This window comes from Hylobates moloch, unplaced genomic scaffold (assembly GCF_009828535.3).
Source record: "Hylobates moloch isolate HMO894 unplaced genomic scaffold, HMol_V3 SCAFFOLD_13, whole genome shotgun sequence".
Lineage (NCBI taxonomy): Eukaryota > Metazoa > Chordata > Mammalia > Primates > Hylobatidae > Hylobates > Hylobates moloch.
The window spans coordinates 40,950,445-40,974,257 of NW_026652288.1; the positions used below are offsets into that span (position 1 = coordinate 40,950,445).

Sequence of the window (23,813 nt, forward strand, 5' to 3'; positions counted from 1 at the left end):
TTTAGTAGAGTTGGGTTTTTGCCACATTGGCCAGGCTGGTCTGAAACTGCTGACCTCAAATGATCCACCTGCCTCAGCCTTCCAAACTGCTGGGATTACAGGTGTGAGCCACTGTGCCTGGTCTATGTCCTGTTTTAAGGTAGAAAGGTCAGAGAGCCTTTCCTACATTTGCTGTCTCTCAAGCACCTTCAGGTCAAAATAACCAATATGCCAAAGTGGCATATTTTGGGTGGCATGCTCTGGTTCACTTCATGGGGAGCCCCTGATTTATAGCTGGTTGGTCAGAAATACAGGTGGAAACCTGGGAGTTGCAACTGGCATCTGAAGTTAGGGCAGTCTTGTGGGACTGAGCCCTTAACCTGTGGGGTCTGTGCTACCGCCAAGTAGTGAATGGCAGAATGGAATTGAATTGTAGTACTCCCAGTTGGTATCTAGAGAATTAGAGAATTGGCTTTGGGTGAAAGAGAAAAAAATCACACACTTGGTGTCTGAAGTGAGTAAAAACAGCTCAGACATATCTGTATATCTACGTCTATATAGATATATTGATATATGAGCCTTTTAAAGGTATCTGTCCCTGTAATTGGGAGTTGATGAACAGCACAGAAAAAGAACATGGACTTTGCATTTCACTAAGCCCAGGTTTGAATCCTGTTTCTCACATTTCCTGGATGTGTGACCCTTAGCAAGTCACTTAACCTTTGTGAGTCTCAGTCTCCTCATCTCCGTTACTAGCTTCACAGAGTTGTTGTATTACATGAAATAAGGTGGACAGGGCAGGGTACACAGCTGGGGTGGCTGACTTAATGAAGTCAGCCCTTAAGATTGAATCTTTAGCATAGAGGGAGAAGGGAAGGATGAAGGTCCGAGGAGCTGGATAGGCCCTTCTACTTCTGGCATCCAGCTTGTCTGCCTAGCTACACAAGCTAGGCCAGCACATTCAGCCCATTCCTTGTCCACTAGACTTTATTCAAAGTCGGACTCAGAGCTACGATGTGTAAGAAAACTGTGTGGTGTTTTTACACTTTCATGGATGAGCACCTTTCCATGCTGACATACTGTGGCATGGAAACTGTAGAAGTTGTAATTAGCAGGTTTATCAAATCCCTGGTTGCTCACCAGGTCTCCTGTCACATTAATTATGGTATCTAATTGGTGTTGGTTGCCTTAAATGCATATTTATCCTTGTCCACAAGCATAATTATTCTTGGCTTTTTTTTTTTTCCTTCAACGTGTATAGGAAAAGAAAAACACATACGAAAATAATGTAGTAAAACAGATCGAAGTTTGATGACATTTAAATTCCTAGAAACTTTGCAAGTGAAATTAAAATTAGTGAAGAGTTTGTCCTGTGCTGATGTGCAGGGCTATTCATAGAATAACACTTGCCCCCACCTGTTCTCTACTTTCATTCCCAAAAGTACCATCTGACACTTGGGCGTGGGGGCTTTTGACAACACAAAACTGCCACTGTCACAAGGAGCCCCAGTTACATTACAAGATAGAAAACACTCCCCTTTTCCATTATGCCAACAGTAATGCTGTGTGTTTTCTGTTCTTCCAGCTGCTTGTTCCCTGAGTCAGGTATTGCTATATATCTAGGGCCCCAGTGGTTCACCTCAGAGACATTCTGCAATATGTGTCCTGAAGCAACCTACTCGACCATCTACTTGACAATAGTCATTTCTAGAATGTTTAATATGTTAATAATGATGATGTCATGCCTAGAGCAGCACCACACAATAACTACTGAGCACTTAAATAAAGGTAATTATTAGGACTAACTCCAAACCTCTTGGGTAAAAAAGCCTAGGGGATATTTTTGTCATGTGATACAGGTGCCCATGGTCCAATCAACTCGGTCATCTGAACAAAGCAAGCTCAACATTGGAAATCATTTCTAGTAAAAATACTTAGTTTAAATTATCACATTTTTAACAGGATTCTAATTAGACCCAACTTTTCTGAATATATAGAGGAAAAGACGCTTTTCTTTTTAGTATACATATGTTCTTATATGGGCCACAATTAGCACTTTGAATTGCCAAGGCTGATCTCAAACTTCTGACCTCGAGCAATCCTCCTGCCTCAGCCTCGTGAAGTGCTTGGATTACAGGTGTGAGGCAACATGCAATACCTGAATTGTACTTTTTAAATTTAGATGTTAAATGCTGGTTAAAAGAGGATGGTTATTAAACTCTAAATGAACAATGCAGATGGGAACAGAGTGACAGGATTGAACTGTATTAGTAGCAAAAGCTTTTTTTTTTTTTTTTTTTTGAGGTGAAGTCTCACTCTGTCACCCAGGCTGGAGTGCAGTGGTGTGATCTCGGCTCATAGCAACTTCTGCCTCCCAGGTTCAAGCAGTTCTCCCTGCCTCAGCCTTCCGAGTAGCTGGGATTACAGACGCCTGCCACCATACCTGGCTAATTTTTGTGTTTTAGTAGAGATGGGGTTTCTCTATGTTGGCCAGGCTGCTCACGAACTCCTGACCTCAGGTGATCCGCCTGCCTCGGCCTCCCAAAGTGCTGGGATTATAGGCATGAGCCACCATGCCTGGCCACAAAAGCTCTTGAATGGATTGGGTTATTAACCACTTAGTTTCAGTTTCAGGTACATTCTAGAACGGCATTACCCAACAGAACTTTTGGCAATGATGGAGATGTTCTATATCTTGTCTAACCATGTCTAATATAGTAGCCATTGGCTACCTGTGGCCATTGGGCTTTTCAAATGTGGCTAGTGCTGCTGAATAACTGAATTTAAGTTTACATTTAAATAGACACAGGTAACTAGTGTTTTCAAATATTCACTGCAGCTCTAGAAAAACAGAAAAGACCTTACAGGCTTTAGTGGTATATTTTGAAATATTGGCATAAAATTAAATAGACGAATCCCCAACTAGACTGAAACATAGTTTAATGAAATCTAAACTGAACCAAAGTTTAGTAATACCACAAAAGCCTTTAAGATCTTTTCTGTTATTCTAGAGCTGCAGTGAATATTGGCTCTCCATATTCGTGAGTTCCACATTCATAGATTCAGCCAACAGAATATTGAAATCATACTAAAAAAAAATTGAATCTGTGCTGTACATGTACAGACTTTTTTCTAAACAATACAGTATAACTATTTACATGACATTTTTTGTTGTAGTTAGTATTATAAGTAATCTAGAGATTATTTAAAGTATATAGGAGGGTATGCATAGGTTGTATGAAAATACTATACCATTTTCTATCAGGCACTTGAGCATACTCAGATTTTGGTTTCCAAGGGAGATCCTAGAACTGATTTTCCATGGATACTGAGGGACAACTATATGTGTGTGTGTGTGTGTAATTTTTAAAAATAAATGTAAAACCTAGATATTTTCTAAAACCAATGATGTAGGGCAAAAGTAAAAGCACAAGAAACTGATGAGTCTCTCAGGTTTCATGGATAGTTTTTACATATGGAAGCCTGACAATCTTCCCCACAAGAATGGGACTTTATGAATTTAATTGAACCTCTTGCAATAGAGAAAGCAGATGTATTATTTTTTTAGTGTCCCTTCTAAAAATGTTCTTCAGCTGGCCCGTACTACCAAGCATTCCATCAGATATGCATTGTGCTAAATGACTGAAGGAATTCATATCCAAGCCACTGAAGAAGTGTGTCAACTGCTACATGCACACTAGAGAATACAGCAACAGATGACTCTGCACTCAGGCTCTTTTGTCATTATTGCCTTACACCTGCCAGACTCTGGTCTTTGGTGTCCAGGAGACCAGACTTTCCACCAAGTGCAGAAATAGACTGAACTGTACTTTATTTCTGAGTGGAGAGCACAGATGATCCTGATTCTCCGGACCATTATTACAAAGTGAAATTTAAAGCTAACATAGGCTGGGCACAGTGGCTCACACCTGGAATCCTGGCACATTGGGAGGCCAAGGTGGGTGGATCACTTGGGATCAGGAGTTTGGGACCAGCCTGGCCAAAGTGGTGAAACTCCATCTCTACTAAAAATACAAAAATTAGCCAGGCATTGTGGCGAGTGCCTGTAATCCCAGCTACTCAGGAGGCTGAGGTGGGAGGATTGCTTGAGCCAGGGAGGCGGAGGCTGCAGTGAGCCGAGATTGTGCCACTGCACTCCAGCCTGGGCGACAGAGTGAGACTCTTCTCAATAAAATAAAATAAAAAAATAAAAAAAAAAAAAAAAAAATAAAATAAAGCTAACATAGAAAGAGGCAGGGATGTGAACATTAAAGTTGTTTTTTTTTTCAACTTTTTAATGACCTCACACAAAAGAGAGAGAATTCAAGTTTGGTTAGTGAATTTGGATGGAATGAGGTTTAAGAGACAACTTAAGACTGTTACAGGATGATTGTGCAGGTGACACTAATATCCTAACAGATAAGCCTCGGTGATCTCATCCTCCTTTCCAGCATGCCAGCAGTGATGTGCTCTATATTTCCTGTTCTCCTCCAAGCTGCTTGCTCCCTGGGTTGGTATTGCTGTATCACCAGGACCAAGTGGTTTACCTCCTAGACATTCTATAATCTGTGATCTGAAGTAGGAGATGGGCTCAAACCTGTCTGATTGATGAGTCATAAGTGCTTCCACCTAATTCCAGCAATATACAAACACATTATTTGTATCACATTTAGTACCATTATTTGTGAAATACCTACTTTTACAAGCGATTGTGATGATTGGGGTCTTAAAGTTTCTTAAATTCCAAATAGAAAAAACTGATTCTGCCTATCTTAATGTCAATGGGAATTTGTTGGAAGATTTTGGAGTCTCCTAGGGAATCAAAAGGGAAACAAAAGAGCCAAACAGTGAAAGACCAGGAACCCAGGTGCCTGTTCTGGGGCCTGAGCAGCTTGGCCAGGACCTCTTCCTAGGGTCCAGCCAGCTCCAAAGACTTCTAGCCCTGTCTCTCAAGAACAAATGTCACAAATCCAGGGCAAGACATTGATTGGCCCAGACTGGGTCAGCAGTCTACCTCTAGACCCATCACCTATGGCTAGGGCAGGAGCGGATCTAGGTTTTACGGGGACTGAAACTCATACAATTTGGAGAGCCCCCCCTTGAAATAACTAAGACGTCTGTTTTACATTGTACAAATACAATGCCCACAGCACTCCAAAGAAATCAGGACAGAAGAAATCACAAATACAGAGTGCCTACAGCCACTCTCAAGAGAGGAAGTGAGATAGAAGAAAAATTGAAGTGGGAAGAAGGGCCTGTGGTCTTAAATTATTGTGGTTGAAGAGGTGGATTATTCTCTTTGCAGTTCTTATAAAAACATTTGGCCATGTGAACACATTTTTAGGGTCTCTCCTAAGACGTTGGAAGGAACTCATGCACTGAGGGACACTGAAACTTTTTTTTTTTTGAGATGGAGTCTCGCTCTTCCACCCAGGCTGAAGTTCAGTGGTACAATCTTGGGTCACTGCAACCTCTGCCTCCTAGGTTCAAGTGATTCTCCTCCCTCAGCCTCCTGAGTAGCTGGGACTATAGGCCCACACTACCATGACTGGCTATTTTTGTGTTTTTAGTAGAAACTGTGTTTCACCATGTTGGCCAGGCTGGTCTTGAACTCCTGGCCTCCAGTGGTCCGTCTGCTTCAGCCTCCCAAAGTGCTGTAATTACAAGTGTGAGTCACCGCACCTGGCCAGGGGCACTGAAACTTAAGCATCATTCATTTCATGGAAGGAGCAAAGTCTTTTTTTCTTTCTTTTTTTTTTTTTAATTTAAGGATGAGGACACTCATGGTAACTATAGGAAGAGAGCAATCCTTCAAAAAAGGGAGAGGCTGGAAAGACAGAATAACAGCGGACCACTGTCTTATCCTGCACCTGCTGCTATAACAAAATACCTTAGACTAGGTAATTTATAAACAACAGAAATTTGTTTCTCACAGTTCTGGAGGCTGGAAGTCCAAAATCTAGTCACCAGCAGACTCAGTGTAAGGGCTGCCCTCTGCTTCAGAGATAGCAACTTCTTGCTTCATCCTCACATGGCGGAAGGAACAAATCCTATGTCCTCACATAGTGGGAGGGGCAGTGGGAATAAGGCACTCCCATCAACCTTTTATAGGGGTACTAATCCCATTTATGAGGGCAGAGCCTTAGTGACTTAATCACTTCCAAAAAGGCCCTACTTTTTAAATTTTATTTTTATTTTTTATTTTTGAGACAGGGTCTTGCTCTGTTACCCAGGCTAGAGTGCAGTGGTGTGATCATAACTCACTGCATCCTCAACCACCTAGGTTCAAGCGATCCTCCATCCTCAGCCTCCCAAGTAGCTGGGGCTACAGATGCACACCACCACACTCAGCTAATATTTCTATTTTTTGTAGAGTTGACATCTCATTATGTTGCCCTGGCTGGTCTTGAACTTGTGAGCTCAAGTGATCCTCCCACTTCAGCCTCCTAAAATGTTGGGATTACAGGTGTGAGCCACCGTTCTTGGCCAAGGACATGTTCATGTCAAAGCCAAAGTCCTTTTTGCTCCATCATGCTACCCAGCTTACAATTTTGGACTTACAATTTTTGTGAGGATTTATGAGCAGTCATTTAATCAGTACATGTGACTAGGTCTTCTTCATAATCTCAATCAAATTACTTAATTAATGACCAAATAACTATTTTTTTTTAAGTCAAGGAAGAAAAGAATGGCCTTGCCTTTTGGAGAAGCAAAGAGCCCAGAAGTCTGAATGAATCTCCTCTCAGGTGAGATTGTTGTTTGGAGTATGTGTTTAACTTGCTAACCAAAACATTTTTACATTGCAACTTGTTTTCGTTAATGTTTTTTGTCTACTAATGGCTTTGGACTGAGTTCTATTAATCTGATATATGCAATAATGAAGAAGGTATTTTTGAGAGAACTTTTTCTCAATTCAAATCAGTTAAATAGTATAGTTTTTCTAATTTTCTATATGTTACTGAACATACAAATGTCACAATATAGATAAATAATTCATTAAAATTAAAATCAAAAACACCTGTTGAGCTCTGGTTCTGCGTAGGGCACTATGTTAGGCCCTATGATGGATACAAAGATGAGTAACTCCTAAATCCTGTCCTTGAGAAGCTGATTCTAACCAAGATATACAGCATTCGCACAAATAAAGAAAATACATAGTCCACATGCTAAGTGTCCTGAATGAGTCTGAGCAATTTTCAAAGAGATTTAAAGAGGGGACAGGTGATATTCAGTTGTGGGGAGAAGTCAAGATGCCTGGTGACAGTTGGTAAAGGAATAGGGCACCTAGAGATGGGGACACCGCAGCTGGAGGAATAGTGGAAGAGGAGATCCAGGCAGAAAAGAAATGGAACATGTGTTAGCCCCATGGGATTGAAAATAGGACCTGAAAGTGAAATGGATCCTATACTTTGAAGGATCTTAAAAGTCCAGATGAAGACTTTACATTTCATTTCACAGGATATGAAAAACCATTGAAAGTTTTGACCATGAGAATGACATAAAAACCTTTACTACAGAAAAATAATCCGACGATTGTGCTTAAAATGGATTGAAGTGGGGAAAGACCTGAGATTGGTGGAAAGTCATTAGAATGTGAACTGGGGTAGTGGTAGCAAGAATTAAAAAAAAGGGACGGACGGAAGAGACATTTCATAGGCAGAATCCACAATACTAACAGTTGATGCAAATAGGAGAGATGGAAAGAGAAACTACTGTGGTTTCCAGCTGGGGTGACCGAATAGCGATGCCCTTCAAAGAAATAAGGATGTCAGAAGGGATCATGCTCAAGTACTGGTTTAAACAGGTTAAGCTTGAGGTCCTAGTGGGCTTATCTGGTGGAGAAGTTCATCTGGCATTGAAATTTCAGTCTAGAAGGTGGGAAAGAAGTCTGGGTAAATTTAAAAAGGAGAAAAAGGAGTTTCTTTTTTTTTTTGAGACTGAGTCTTGCTCTGTCACCCAGGCTGGAGTGCAGCGGTGTGATCTGTCCTCACTGCAACCTCTGCCTCCCAGGTTCAAACAATTTTCCTGCTTCAGCTTCCTGAGTAGCTGGGATCACAGGCGCCCACCACCACGCCTGTCTAATTTTTTGTATTTTTAGTAGAGATGGGGTTTTGCTCTGTTGACCGGGCTGATCTCAAACTCTTGACCTCAAGTGATCTGCTCACCTCAGCCTCCCAGTGTTGGGATTACAGTCCTGAGCCACCGCACCTGGACAAAAAAAAGGGGTTTCTTAAGTTGCTTAAGTTAAAGTGTGATGCTGTATTTTTTTTTTTTGAGATGGAGTCTTGCACTGTCGCCCAGGCTGGAGTGCAGTGGCTCAATTTCGGCTCACTGCAACCTCCGCCTCCTGGGTTCAAGTGATTCTCCTGCCTCAGCCTCCCGAGTAGCTGGGATTACAGGCGCCCACCACCGAGCTCAGCTAATTTTTTGTATTTTAAGTAGAGATGGAGTTTCACCATGTTGGCCAGGCTGGTCTCGAACTCCTGACCTCGTGATTCGTCCACCTCAGCCTCCCAAAGTGCTTGGATTACAGGCATGAGCCACTGTGCATGGCCAAAGTGTGATACTGTTACACACTTTCTCTATTTAGATATTAGAAGGAAGAGGGGAGTGTAGGATTCCAGGAGCTGCCAGTCAAGGGATATAGAGGCATAGGGAAAATTAATATGAATTGGATCCTAGAAAGACAGGTCATAGCAAGGGGAAATAACCAGATTAGAAAAGCATTGCAAAATGCTGTTCAGAAAAAGTGAAATCCTAACTGGGGATATTCACAAACCCGTGGTGGGCCGTGCTGTGTTTCTTAGCTTGCTGGGGAGAGGCCTTTTCTCACTGCACTTTCTGTCATTCCCACCCCTCCCTCACAGTTTGAACAAGAGGACCTATGAGGTCTCTTCCAAACCTAAATTTCATTATTATTATAACTTCCTTTCTCACCAAAAAAAAAAAAAAAAGGCTTAGGAAGTTGATTTTTCCTAAACACCTTACCAATTTGCTTTGTAGAATTTTAACCTTAGGGCCAATTATTCTGGATAAGAAAATTGTTGGACAGTGGCTGCAGTAACTAATATTCTTAAAGGTGCTTAAGTAAGTTCAAGGTTAAGGAGTTCTGTGTTCCTGTCAGTGTTCTCAAGGCTTTGGAGGTTCTGATTATATTTGAAGCTAAACATCAAAAAAACTTACTAGACAGAATTGTCTAGTGTGTTCTATTTAGCATGGCAAACCACAGCTTAAAATGCTCATTGAGACCCCTTTAAAATTCTAGCACTGGAGAAGGAACCAACAGCCTGTGTAGCTGAATTCCTTTCACCAGATTTCTCAAGGGGTGTTACTGGTATTTGTGTGGTATCGTTTGTACCTGTGCAGAATGGGGCCACATATTGTGAAACTTCAGCTTCCTTGGCTTTTGTCCACTAAGTGCCAATAATGCTCCCCATTTATTGTGGCAACTAAAAAATACCACTACACATTTTCTTTTTTAAAAATTTTATTTTATTTATGTTAAGTTCTGAGATATATGTGCAGGACATGCAGATTTGTTACATAGGTAAATATGAGCCATGGTTACCATGCATTTTCATGGAACTACCCTGGCTACTTCCAGCTCTCAACACACTTGTCAAATGGTCAAGATTTGTTTCCATTTCTCCCATTCTGTGCTCTTTCTCTGTTCTCTGTGCTGTCCTCTCTCTAGCCTTCCCTAGTATCTCAGTCTGTATTCTGTTGTGTATCACAGAATACCTGAAACTGGCTAATTTATAAGGAAAAGAATGTATTTCTTACAGTTACGGAGGCTGAGAAGGCCAAGGTCAAGTAGTTGTATCTGCTGAGAGCCTTCTTGCTGGTGGGGACACTCAGCGGAGTTCCTAGGCTGTGCAGGACATCACATGGCAAGAGGACTGGGCATGCAAGCTCAAGTCTGTCTTCCTCTTCTTATAAAGCCAGTTCCATTCCCATGATAACACATTAACATATTAACCCACTTATCCATGAATTGATTAATCCATTTATGAGGGCAGAGCCCTCACTACCCAGTCACCTCTTAAAGGCCCCACCTCTCAATACTGCCATACTGGGGATTAAATTTCAATGTAAGTTTTGGAGAGGGCAAATATTCAAACCATATCACCTAGCAAGTATCCTTGCTCTTCCTGTACATGTTATGTTTGGGTTTTTACTGATACCATATTGTGATAATTTCTTTCTTTCTGTTTTTTTTGAGACAGAGTCTAGCTCTGTCGCCCAGGCTGGACTGCTGTGGCTCAATCTTGGCTCGGTGCAACCTCCGCCTCCTGGGTTTGAGCGATTCTCCTGCCTCAGCCTCCTGAGTAGCTGAGATTGCAGGCACCCGCCACCACACCCGGCTAATTTTTTTGTATTTTTAGTAGGGACGGGGTTTCACCATGTTTGTCACGCTGGTCTCAAACTCCCAGTCTTGTAATCCACCCACCTCGGCTGGCAGTGGTCCCAAGTGCTGGGATTACAGGCGTGAGCCACCGTGTCCAGAACATTGTGATAATTTAATAATACAGATTTAAAATGGTTATTCCTTTGGTAGGATTTCCATTTTAGCAGGCATGAAAGCCAGCAGCTCCAGGAAAGAAGTTCTAGTTGTAGAATTTTGTTGTAACAGCTTTACTGAGGTGTGATTGACACACAATAAACTGTGCATATATGTTTTATCATATATATCTCCCCATGAAACCATTACCCCAATCAGTATGTATCACCCCCCTCTTCTCTACACTGCGCCCTGGAGACTTTTTTCAAGGCAGTAAACTGGAGCAATCATTAGGTCTCACCTTGATTTTTTCCCACCTACCAGGGCTCATTGTCTTTTATTGCCTGGTGTCTAGTGTCTTGAAATCTATTTTTGCATATATTTTGTCCAATTTTTGGTTGTTTCAGGTGGGAGTGCATATATAGTCTGTATTTCTCAATCTTGGCTACAGGCAGAAAAAAACTAGTAGAATTTTAGGTTTATACCCATATATATAGAAGAGGATTTGGACTGGTGTTAGATCCTTCCTGGAGTCAGTGATGGTTCTGGAATTTCTATAAAAAAGATCTTTGGGGCAGCAACATGGGAGATTAGGGAATTCATTTACCTAGACTGTATGTTTATGTGGGGTAGATGGAAACTCTTTTTTCCTTAGCAGGCACAGATATGTTGTTTTAATGTGGCATAGATATTTATTTGTGGTGGCTCACTCAGGGGAAGACTATTGGAGATCCTAGGGAGTGGGGGCACTAAAGTTGCCCCTTCTTTTGGCTTCTGCCTTTGGGAGCCTGCTGTTTCAGGCCAGCTCGTCAATTTCAGTTCCAGACTATATTAATTAAGATAATCCTGAAGTTCAGAAGGACCTAAATTATCAAAGATTCATGTATTCGTACTATTCTGCCTTTTACAAAAAGATAAAACCACACACTTTTAGAAAACTTTCTTAACAAAGTTAAGTATCCCATACAAGATTAGTTAGGGAAGTCAGTTGAATATGAGATCTCATTTTCCCCCAGTAGTCCTTCTGTGTAAAGTTAAATAGACTGTAGGGGCTTGAATTTACTTATCAGAAAGTCAGAATCTGGGACACTCATTGCTGCTTCTTCTTTTGTTCTTTTTTTTTTTTTTTTTTTTTGAGACAAGGTCTTGCTCTGTTGCCTAGGCCAAGTACAGTGGTGTGATTATGGCTCACTAAAGCCTCAACCTCCTAGGTAGCTAGGATTACAGGTATGCGCCACTATGCCCAGCTCCACTGCTGCTGCTTAATGTAGTGTTACTGCTTTGAAATTAGTCTACACTCTTAACACATGCTGACTGGGCGATGTGAGGACTTAGCCTAGATCTTCTGGGGTGTGGAAATAAAGCTGACCTGGAATAATGGCAAAAGTCCATGTTTATTTCAATCTTGGCCATGTATAAGAATCTCCCAAGGGCTCATGGAGAGTACAGACTCCTAGGCTCTACTCCAGGCTATTGAATCCTCAGCTTTAGGGACAGTGTTCAGTCGTCTGTTTTTGGTAGCTATCTAGATGATTCTGTTAGCTAGCTACCAAGGTTTGAGAATTGCTGGCCTAAATAATCTACAATGACATCAATCTTCCCCTGGATTATTGGAACTCCTGAGTTCATAATATGTCTCTAACTCACCCATCAACTTCTATCTCCACTGCCAAAACTCCACTATCATCTCTCATCACTTCTGCAACACCTCTAACTACGCTCTCCACTTCCATTCTCAGTACCTGTCTGCCTCTGCCTGAATCCATTATCCACCTTAAAGACAAAATGATCTTTTCCAAATGTCCCTTTCTTGCTTAAAACCTTTCAGTGGTATTCCATTGCACAGCAAATAAAGCTTTTACCATGTCTAGACATCCCCGCAAGACCTGGCCGTTGCCTACCGCTCCAGCTTCATCTCTTACTTCTCTTGCTCATCTCAATAGTTAGAGCACTGCAACTCTTTCCAGCTCAGACCTTTGAACTTCTTACCCCTCTTAACATCGCTTTTCACATGGCTCACTCCTTCTTATCCTTCAGATCTCAGCTTAAATGACCTCATCCCAGAGAGTTCTTGCTTGATCACTTAGTCTGAAGTATGCCACCTGTCAACAAACACACACAGGTTTTCTTTATCAGACTATTGTGTCAATTTCATTGCACTTTCATAAGTTATAACTACATGTTCATTGCTTATTGTCTGTCTTCCCACTAGAATGCAAGCTCCATGAGAGCTGGGACCTAGATATTCTTGTGCACTGATATATTTCTAGTGTTGGCCCAGTGCTTGGTACATACTAGGTGCTTAATATTTGTTGAATGAATAATCACATTCTTTACAACCTAGCCCGGCTTGCATAATATTGGCTTGTGGGAGTGCGATTTGCTCTAAATCCATGTAATAATAAACCATGTTTGGACAGAGTTGATGTATTTCCATTATTGCCCTGAAGAATGTGACTTATGAGCTTCTGCGGGGAGGGCTCTGCCTTGTAGCAGGGCACTGAGTGAAATTCTTAACACGGTCTTTGTAATTGGAAGGATTGAGGGAGGGGCAGTTCTAGGAATAGGCATCCACATGCTCCCAGAGTCAAGTCTTCATTTCAGCATGTAATTCCCCACATTTCTAGGATACTTTGACAGTTCCATTGTTTTCCTCCAATTTAGAAAAATAAAAGAGGTTTTTAGTTAATGTTTGCAGCTGGGCATGATGGCTCACGCCTGTAATACCAGCACTTTGGGAGGCCAAGGTGGGTAGATTGTTTGAGCCCAAGAGTTCAAGACCAGCCTGGGCAACATGATGAAACCCCATCTCTTAAACAAACAAACAAAAAAGAAAAATTAGCTGGGCTGGTGGCATGTCCCTCTAGTCCAAGCTACTCACACCACTGCATTCCAGCCTGGGTGACAGAGTAAGACCCTGTTTAGGCAAAAAAAAAAAAAAAAAGCAAATGTCTGCAGTAGTTGTTTTAGGTTACTGTGGAGGTTAAAACTCTGCTAAAAGTGACAGAAATGCATTTTAGATTTAAAAAGGAAATTTATTGGAATTACTGGGTCAACTCATGAAATTCAGTATTCATTCAACAGATATATTTAGAAATGGAAATATATAAAGATATAGATACAGACATAGATCTATCTGTCAGTCTAATCTGGCATATTCGAATTGCTGGGCTCTGTGTTCTATTTTAAATGTATTAATACAATGGTGAGCAAACTCAGTAAAGTTTAGAAATGGAATCCTGGGAATGTAGGAATGGTGAGAACGGAATTTAGACACAGCTAGAACTGGGGGCTTGAGTGTCCCAGGACTCAGTCCCTGTCTCCTTCTCTGATGTTTGTGTGTCAATTGCATCTTCTCTCCCTAAACACCACATCCTCCATGGGGCAGCACACGAGTCACCGACTGTCTTAAATTCACATTTTACAGCTTCCACCACCAGACAAAGTCTAACTCACACACTTTCTTGTATTGAATTTTTAAATCCTGAAGAAAGTCTCTGATTGCCCAGCTTGAATAAATGACACACTGCTGAAAAATATTCACCACAGCCGACAAATCAGGGTCTTTAAAAACATGGCAGCTTCTGTGTGCTCTGTTTATAGAGGAGAGGAGTAGTTTCCAAACAAGGAGAGTGAAGAGGGAGCTGGGTCTACTGTACCATAGTTTTCTAGCACTGTCATCTCAGTAATTAAACATTTGAATTAGAAGCCTAAACAAAAGGCAGGGTGGGATAGAAAACACTAAGTAGAGGACTAAAGGATGTTATCATATACAGAGATTTGAAACACCTCCTAGGTGCCATTTTTTAGGCCTAATGATGAGAAGCTGCAGGCCACAAGAAGGACGTTGTTATCTTGGGACATCAGACTTGCATAAGTATGATTACTGTTCAGGGTAGTAGTAAACAACAGGCCTTTAAATACCTCTCTCATATTCCTCTCTCATAGTAGATAAAGATGCAGGCTCTGGAGCTATATTGGCTGACTTCAAATCCTGACTCTGCCTTAAGCTAGCTATTTAATCTTTCCAGGCTTGACTCTTCTCATAGGTGGAAGGGCTCATAATAGTACCTATCCCACAGTCATAATATGTAAGGGCTAAATCATGTACATATAAGGTGCTTAAACTCTGTGTGGCACATAGTGAGTCTGTATTATTATAAAATGTAGCTCTTTTATTACTGCTGATGATCAGTAAGTCAATCACAGAATAATCACTACTCAGCATCCTCAGAATCTTTGATCAAGCCCCCGGGGGGCTTTCTTCTTTTTCTACTCTCACTAGTAATACTGTACTATTTAAAAAATAAAAATGCTGTTGTGTAATAATACGGCATGAGGTACCATTCTTAATTTTCTAAGAATTTCTTATACAATAGATTGTTCTAGTTCTATTATAGGACCAAGTCCTGTGTTTATGTAAATATACTACGTGTGTAAATGTATGAATCCAGGATGTTTAGAAACTCAAGAGAAAAGATTCAAAGACTCCAATATTTGTTCTAAGTCTTTATTTCTTGATATTTCTCAAACTAAACTGAAAATATTAAATAGATATATTCTCTCTCTCTCTTTTTTTCTAGATAGGGTCTCACTTTGTCACCCAGGCTGGAGTGCAGTAGCAAGATTTCAGCTCACTGCAGCCTCAACCTCCTGGCCTCAAGTGATCCTCCCACTGCAGTCCCCCAAGTAGCTGGGACTACAGGTGCGCACCACCATGCCTGGCTAATTTTTTGTGTTTTCTTTTTGAGGCAGAGTCTCACCCTGTCACCCAGGCTGGAGTGCAGTGGTGCAATCTCATTGCAACCTCCACCTCCCAGGTTCAATCGATTCTCGTGTGTCAGCCTCTCAAGTAGCTGGGATTACAGGCATGTGGAACCATGCCCAGCTAATTTTTGTATTTTTAGTAGAGACGGGGTTTTGCCATGTTGGCCAGGCTGGTCTTGAACTCCTGGTCTCAAACGATCCACTCACCTCAGCCTCCCAAAGTGCTCGGATTACAGGCGTGAGCCACAGCCCCCAGGCAGTTTTTTTGGTATTTTTCATAGAGACAGGGTTTTGCCACGTTGCCCAGGCTGGTCTCCAACTCCTGAACTCAAGCAATCTGCCCACTTCAGCCTCCCAAAGCGCTAGGATTACAGGTGTGAGCCACCATGCCCAGTGATATATTCTCTTATATATTAATATATACTAATATAATTTTCTCAGTTTATTACTGTTAACAAACATTTATTAAAATATAAAAAAACTATTGACCATTGAGGTAGAATCAATATACTTTCTTCCTCTCCTCTTCACTCTCCTCCATCCTTTTATTCCTATCTTCTTTTCCTTTTCACCTCTCTCTGCCTTCCCTTTATATACCTGTTTGAAATTTTTCACTGCATATATAGTCAGGAGCAGAATTGTTTTGTACACTCTACATATTAATCTGCTTGTTGGTTTTAGACATTACGAATATCACCCCCCATTTTGTTGGCTACCTGTTAGCTTTATCTATGTGGTGTCTTTATTGAATATAATTTTAATTTTGATATTAATAAAATTAATCAAGAAGGTTTTGATTCAGATCAAGCTGGAGTGAGCACACTTTCCTCCACCTTTTCTACTGAATGCAAGTAAAAATCCTGAATGGAACACATACAACAATTGATAGCCTGATTTTAAAAAAAATCAATTTTCTCCATAGAATTTAAGTAAGACCCAGAATCACATAATATTCAAAATGTCCCAGATGCAATAAAAATTGCTTGACATTTGAAGAGCTAGGAAAATTTCAACATTTTATGAAGGACAAGACAACAGATAACAATCCCAAGATGACACAGATGTTCGAATTACGAAAGACGTTTTTTTTTAATAGAAACGGGGCCTCGCTATATTGGCCAGGTTGGTCTTGAACTCCTGGGCCTCAAGTGATCCTCCCACCTCGGCCTCCCAAAGTGCAGGGATTACAGGCATGAGCCACCATGCCTGGCTCAACCAAAGACTTTGAGGGAACTATTATAACCATGGTCCAAGAAATATAAGTATGAAACCCTTTGAAGCAAATGGAAAGACAGAAAGTCTCAGCAGAGAAATAGAAGACATAAAAAAGGGACCAAATGGAAAGTTTAGAATGAAAAACATACTACAATAACTGAAATTTTAAAAATTCACTAAATGGCTCAATAGCTGGAATGGAGATGACAGGGGAAAGTCATTGAATTTGAAGATAGATGAATAGAAATTATCTAGTCTGAACAAAAGAGAATAAAGATTGAAGGAAAAGACAAACAGAATCTCAGGGTACTGTGTGGCAGTATAAAAAGATCTAGTATTCATGTCCTCAGAGTCTTAGAAGGAGAGGAGAAAAAGTATAGTGCAGAAAAACAGCCAGGCACAATGGCTCATGCCTGTAATCCTAGCACTTTGGGAGGCCTAGGCAGGACGACTGTTTGAGCCCAGGAGTTCAAAACCAGCATGGGTAACATAGTGAGACTCTGTCTCTAAAAATAATAATAATAATAATTTATTAAATAAATGTAAAAAAAATTAATGAAAAGAAAAAGTATTTGGAGGAATAATGACAGAAAATTCTCCAAATTTGGCAAAAGATATACACTTACAGGTTCAAGAAACTCAGTGAACCCCCAAAAAGATAAACTCAAAAAAATTCCACACCCAAACACATCATGATCAAACTGCTGAAAATAATAAAGGAAATTAAAAGACACTTAGAACTTAATGCCAATACATATCAAAGTGCATGCAACTGAGCTAAAGCAGACTTTAGAGGTCTGTTCTAAAGCTGTATTTACAGGTTTTACTGTATTCACCAAGAAATAAGAGAGTTTAAAAAAATAAATGAGTTAAAAATTCCACTCAAGAAATTGTAGGCTGGGGCAGGGTGCAGTGGCTCACACCTGTAATCCCAGCACTTTGGGAGGCTGAGACAGGGGGATTGCTTGAACCCAGGAGTTTGAGACCAGCCCTGGCAACATAGTGATACCCCGTCTCTACAAAAAAATTTTAAGTTTGTAAAAATAAAAGAGAGATTTCAAGCTGGGAACAGTGGCTCATGCCTGTAACCCCAGCAATTTGGGAGACTGAGGCAGGAGGATCACTTGAGGACAGGAGTTTAAGACCAGCCTGGGCAATGTAGTGAGACCCCCATCTCTACAAAACAAAGTAGTTTTCCATTATACTGGAGGTTCTAATCTTATGGGAGAGAGAAGATAACAATGTAAAAGGATAAACTTCCCCCCAAAATTATTGAAATAAAAAAAAGATAAACCATCAACTGAAGGCAATATAGGGTAATAGTAATAGCTTGCACATATTGTTTCCAGTTTTGCAAACTCATTGCATGTATCCTCACAGAAACTTTATGAGATGGGTGCTATTATTGTTTCTATTTTAAAATTAGGAAATGAAGTCCTGGGTCCACTAAGATGTCAAAAGACAAAATAAGCATAGATTTAGTTTTATTTGTGATTCTAGAATTGGAAGAAGTGGTCTGAAAAGCTGAGCAGAGGAGGTTGACTTTATAGGCACAGAAAGGCTGAAGTAAGCTGAAACGAGATAAAAATTGGATTGCTTGTTTCAAAGTTACTGTTCTTATAGGGTGAAAACAGAGGACACTACTTCATTATTGACTGAGGGTGAGTGGAATCTGTTCTTCTGGAAAACTGGTCAGTTTCCAAGTTCAGTTTGATTACTGGTACTAAGCACAAGGGACTCCCTTCTGTTTTGGTCTGTTTTGCTGGGGCCTCATGCAGGAGGCTAGTTGAAAACAATGGCCTCTCATAAACTTTGTTTAACAAAGGTCACATAACCATTAAGTGGCAGAGCCAGGACTGGAATTTAGGTCTCACCATACTCTGCGACTTCTTAGTTTCTCCAACTTGTTTCCTTGTGCAGCAAAGTAAAGAAAGGTCATGGTGAACTGGAGAGAATAGGGAAAGTAAAGGACACAGCATTGATTCTGAAAAAAGTGCTGATGCTATTGGGAAAATCAGAAGAGTATTAGCAGGAGGGGAATTAAAGAAAACATCATTTAATAAAATCTCAGGCCAGGCACAGTGGCACAGGCCTGTAATCCCAGCACTTTGGGAGGTGGAGGCAGAGGTGGGCAGATCACTTGAGCCCAGGAGTTTGAGACCAGCCTGGGCAACATAGTGAGACCCCATTGTTACCCGGGTGTCCTTGCTCCCAGAGCTCCCAAGATGATGGCGGGCCACCTCCAAGATGGTGGCAAGCCTCGTGTTCTCTGACCTGGGGTTTTTGGCCTCATGGATTCCAAGGAAAGGAATCTTGGGCCTTGCTGTGAGTGTTATAGCTCTATTAGAAGCCGTGGGTCACGGAATAGAACTGTGGAATCCAGTGACTAGTGTTCAGCTCGATTAGGATGAACCTGGGCACTTAGCAGTGCAGGAACAATGGCAAGCCTTTAGCCGGTTTGGGAGCGGCACTGGGTGCCTCACTGGATCAGGAGCACAGCAGACACCCTGCCGGATCCAGAGGGATGGAAGTCAGTGGCGGGTCTGCCACGGCGGCAAACAGGAGTGGTGGACCGCAAGCGAAAGCTCAGCTCGAGCCATAACAAACACAGACGAAAAGAGAGTGCAGTTGCAAGATTTAATAGAGTGAAAACAGAGCTCCCATACAAAGGGAGGGGACCCAAAGAGGGTAGCCGTTGCTGGCTCAAATGCCTAGGTTTATATCCCAATCATTGTCCCTCCCGCTGTGCTCTCAGTCGATAGATGATTGGCTATTTCTTTACCTCCTGTTTTTGCCTAATTAGCATTTTAGTGAGCTCTCTTTACTATCTGATTGGTTGGGTGTGAGCTAAGTTGCAAGCCCCGTGTTTAAAGGTGGAAGTGGTCACCTTCCCAGCTAGGCTTAGGGCTTCTTAGTTGGACTAGGAAATCCAGCTAGTTGTGTGTCTCACCATCACTACAAAAAAATACAAAAATTAGCTGGGCATAGTGGCACATGCCTGTAGTCCCAACTACTCAGGAGGCTGAGGTGGGAGGATCACTTGAGCCTGGGAGGTGGAGGTTACAGACAGCTCAGATCGCACCACTGTACTCCAACCTGGGTGACAGAGTGAGACCCTGTCTCAAACAAACAAACAAACAAAACCCCTCTCTTCATATCCCTATTTGAATTTTTTTTTCTTTATAGGATCCGTTAGCAATGTACAATTAAAGGACAATCAGGTTTCAAAACTAGAATGAAAAAGTCCTTTCAGTGGAAATATCAGGGCTCCATGAAGGACAGGCACAATGCTTTCAATATATAAAGTGCTTCATTCTATGAAATAAAATGTATTTCAGAAATACAGTTTATTTCTGAAAACAGAAAAGTATACTAAAAGATTGCAGTATCAAATCTCCTCTAGTCAATGGGTTATTACCAGCGAGGTTCAATGACTTCCTTGTTTTAACAAGCATTCCTTTTGTGAGAAAACATTTGTGTTCAGTCTTAAACTACCGGTTCTCTTTGTTGCTTACTGTGAAATTTTGCATGTCATGTTTAACACTAAATTCTACCTGACAGGGACCAGCAGGAGAGCAGTACACCATCCAAGGACTCAACTCTCTGTCCTCGTCCAGGCCTCAAAAAGCTGTCCCTTCATGGCCAAGGTGCCTTTCGACCCCTACCTTCCCCCTCCAGGAGGAGCTCTCAGTCTGCACCAACAACTGGCAAGGCTGTCAGCGAGCCATCTTGCACAACAAACACAAAAGAACCCCAGGGACTTCCAGATCACAACAACTCCATAAGTGAAATTCCTTTCAAGTGCAATGGGAACGGAAATGAGTTTTACTTAGGAAATTCCCTCCTAGATTCCCCTTCACGGAGCAACTCAAATTTAGAGAAAAAGGAGTCAGAACTTCATTTGTATGTTATTTCCACAACCTCATCAATATTTCTGCACTTAAAAAGTTCATGGAACAATTATATTATAGTAAGTGTCGCCCTAAGTTAACCTTAACCTGAATTTTTATATTTTTATTTTTTAGAGCAAACAAGCCCTCCTCCCTCCTTTACCTCCCATTTTGGGAATTTAGCCTTGGAATTTAATAATATTGTGAAAAACAAAATGTACTGAACAATTAAGGAGATGATTTTATTTAGGCGATTGCAATAGTGAAAAATGCTCATTAATGAGCAGTTTCTGGATGGGCATGGTGGCTCATGCCTGTAATCCCAGCACTTTGGGAGGCCGAGGTGGCACTTGAGGTCAGAAGTTCGAGACCAGCCTGGCCAAGATGGTGAAACCCTGTCTCTACTAAAAAATACAAAAATTAGCTGGATGTGGTGGCGCACGCCTGTAATCCCAGTTATTTGGAAGGCTGAGGCACGAGAATCAATTAAACTCCAGAGGCGGAGGTTGCAGTGAGCTGAGATTGTGCCACTGCACTCCAGGGTGACAGAGGGAGACCCCATCTCAAAAAAACAAAACAAAAAAACAAACAAAAAAACACCTGGGGTTTTGTAGAGGTAGGTAAGGTGAGTCATGGAAGTCACGAAGAAGGAGGGAGACAGGTCTTATCTTGGAATATGTGTGAGCAGGTGGTCTTTTGCAGTTGCTGGGGTGACAAAGACCTCAGGTAAGGTTCAACGTTGTCAGTATGATTCTGTATTGCTTAGCTGTGCTATTGAAAGTGGGTTGATGGGGGAGACCTTGTTGTAGGATCAGATAAATTTATCTAGAAATCACTAGGTTAAGTCCTTATTTCATAAATGAGGAAACTGAAACACAATATATATTTTTTTTTGAGATGGAGTTTCGCTCTTGTCATCCAGGCTAGAGTGCAGTGGTGTGATCTCGGCTCACTGCAACCTCTACCTCCTGGGTTCAAGCGATTTTCCTGCCTCAGCCTCCTGAGTAGCTGGGATTACAGGTGCCCACCACCACGCCCGGCTAATTTTTGTATTTTTGGTAGAGACGGGGTTTTGCCATGTTGGGCAGGCTGGTCTCGAACTCCTGACCCCAGGTGATCCGCCCACCTCAGCCTCCCAAAGGCTGGGATTACAGGCGTGAGCCATCACGCCTGGCTGAAACACAACATTTTTAAGTGATTTACTCAAGATTGTATAACTTTAGGGACAGAGTCAGAACTCCCATTTAGGGACCTTTTTATTAGAATTGGTTTAAAAAATAAGTAATTATTAAAAGAGTAATACAATTCTCTTTATCTTCAGTAGTACATAATTTTTATTATTGATCTTTCAACATAATTATAATAATTATAAAGGGCTATTTCAGTTAGAAGAAACTAGGAAGCCAGGGTTTTATAAATGGCTAAAAATTATGAAAGATTACAGGACAACCCTTAATTTTTTTCTCATACTACTCTTTGGAAGACTTCAAACATTTAAAATTCCTTTCTAAATTTTTAAATAGCTTTCTTTAAATTAAAAATGTAAACAAATTACAAACAGAGGAAAACTACAAACAAAGATCTCATATATTCTAATAAAAAAGCCAAAACTTAACTGACTTTAAAAAATCCATGTGAATACTTCAAAATAACTGTTTATGCTTCCCTGAATTGCCCAGCTTCAGGTTTTAGCAATACTTTTAAATTATGCAGCAGACGCATGGTTGGAGCATTCAGACTGGCGAACTCATTACCTGCTAAGCTATAAATAGTCTATGCAATAACAATAACTAATATCTATTGTTAATTTCCTACTAGAAAATAACAATAGAATGGAGCCGGATGCTTCATGGATATTAATTTATTTAATTTTTACAACAACCCTATGAGGTAGGACTATTATTCCCATTTTATAGATGAGGAAATGGAGGCACAGAGAAATTAAATGATATGTGCAAAGTCACATAGCTAGTGTAGAGCTGGGATTTGAATCAAGGTAGTCTGATTTTTTTTTCTATGACCATTGAAATAAATGTGGGTGGAGGAAGACTATCTTTATGAGTTGGTAGATACTATCATTGAAAATAACGTTCTCTTAGCCAGGTGTGGTGGCATGTACCTATAGTACTAGTTACTCCAGAGGCTGAGACAGGAGGATCATTTGAGCCCAGGAGTTAGAAGCTCTGCTGCACACTACTGCACTCCATCCTGGGCAATAAGCAAGACCCTATCTCTAAAATAAAAAAGTAAGGCCAGGTGTGGTGCCTCACGCCTATAATCCCAGCACTTTGGGAGGCTGACGTGGGAGGATCACCTGAGCTCAGGAATTCGAGACCAGCCTGGACAACAGAGATGGGTGAAATCCCATCTCTACAAAAAATACTAAAAATGAGCCAGGCACATGGCCTGCATGTACTTGGGAGGCTGAGAGGAGGATTACTTAAGCCTGGGAGGCAGAGGATGCAGTGAGCCAAGATTGTGCCACTTGCACTCCAGCCTGTGTAACAGAGTGAGACTCTGTCTGAAAAAAAAATACATAAAATAAAATAAAATAAAATAAAAATAAGTTAAAAAAATTACAGTAATGTTCTATCTCTTCCTTGAAAGATGGAAAATGAATAACCAAATATTTCACACGTAAGTGAGAAATCAGGTTAGAATTCATTCTACTAACAATAAGCTACTAGTTCAATATAAACACTTTTTTTTTGAGATGGAGTTTCGCTCTTGTTGCCCAGGCTGGCTTGCAATGGCGCAATCTTGGCTCACTGCAACCTCTGCCTCCCTGGTTCAAGTGATTCTCCTGCCTCAGCCTCCCGAATAGCTGGGATTACAAGCATGCACCACCGTCCCCTTCTAATTTTTGTATTTTAGTAGAGACAGGGTTTCACCATGTTGGCCAGGCTGGTCTTGAACTCCTGACCTCAGCTGATCTGCCTGCCTCGGCCTCCCAAAGTGCTAGGATTACAGGGGTGAGCCACTGTGCCCGGCCACATTAGACATTTTAACTTTCTCTGTACTTTTAGATAAAATTAACCCAAACCATCTAATTAGAAATTATCAGCACTTATCCTGACTTTAAGGGTTTCCAAAGAGTTGAGCCTCCTTCAGTAATTCATTTTATCTGTAACTTTCACCAAAAATAGTTACACCTGGATTGTTCAGTGCCTTAAATTCTGTAAAGATGAAATGTGGTAATTCTTTGCCTTGTATACATTGTGAAGATAGCTGCTACAAAGCTAAATATGGGATACCCTAAATTAAAATTCTGGATTTAAGGAAAACGTAAATATTTGGGGAGGGAAGAAAGGCTGCTTTAAAAACAAACAAACAAAAAAAAAAAACGTAGAACAATGACAAAAGTAGTAAGAAAAAGCACATATCTTCCCTGCCACCATCCACCCACTACACCACTCTGATATTAAGCACAAGACAGGTTGGGTGGCTGAGGCGGGTGGATC

The 23,813-nt window shown here is 41.0% G+C and overlaps 1 protein-coding gene and 1 pseudogene across 6 annotated transcripts in view; one reads left to right on the forward strand and one right to left on the reverse strand.

Moving 5' to 3' along the window:
* LOC116480806 (small ribosomal subunit protein uS17-like) overlaps positions 1–23,813 on the reverse strand; it is a 165,197-nt pseudogene that overhangs the window by 40,120 nt on the left and 101,264 nt on the right.
* The window catches only part of CUNH12orf56 (chromosome unknown C12orf56 homolog), a 103,184-nt gene that overhangs the window by 33,761 nt on the left and 45,610 nt on the right, over positions 1–23,813 (forward strand). For all 6 annotated transcript variants that reach the window (XM_032173161.2, XM_058426655.1, XM_058426658.1 and 3 more), the window contains 2 exons: positions 6,653–6,725; positions 20,024–20,432. In XM_032173161.2, coding sequence (XP_032029052.1) covers positions 6,653–6,725; positions 20,024–20,432 — 482 coding nt within the window. The remainder of the gene's footprint in view (positions 1–6,652; positions 6,726–20,023; positions 20,433–23,813) is intronic.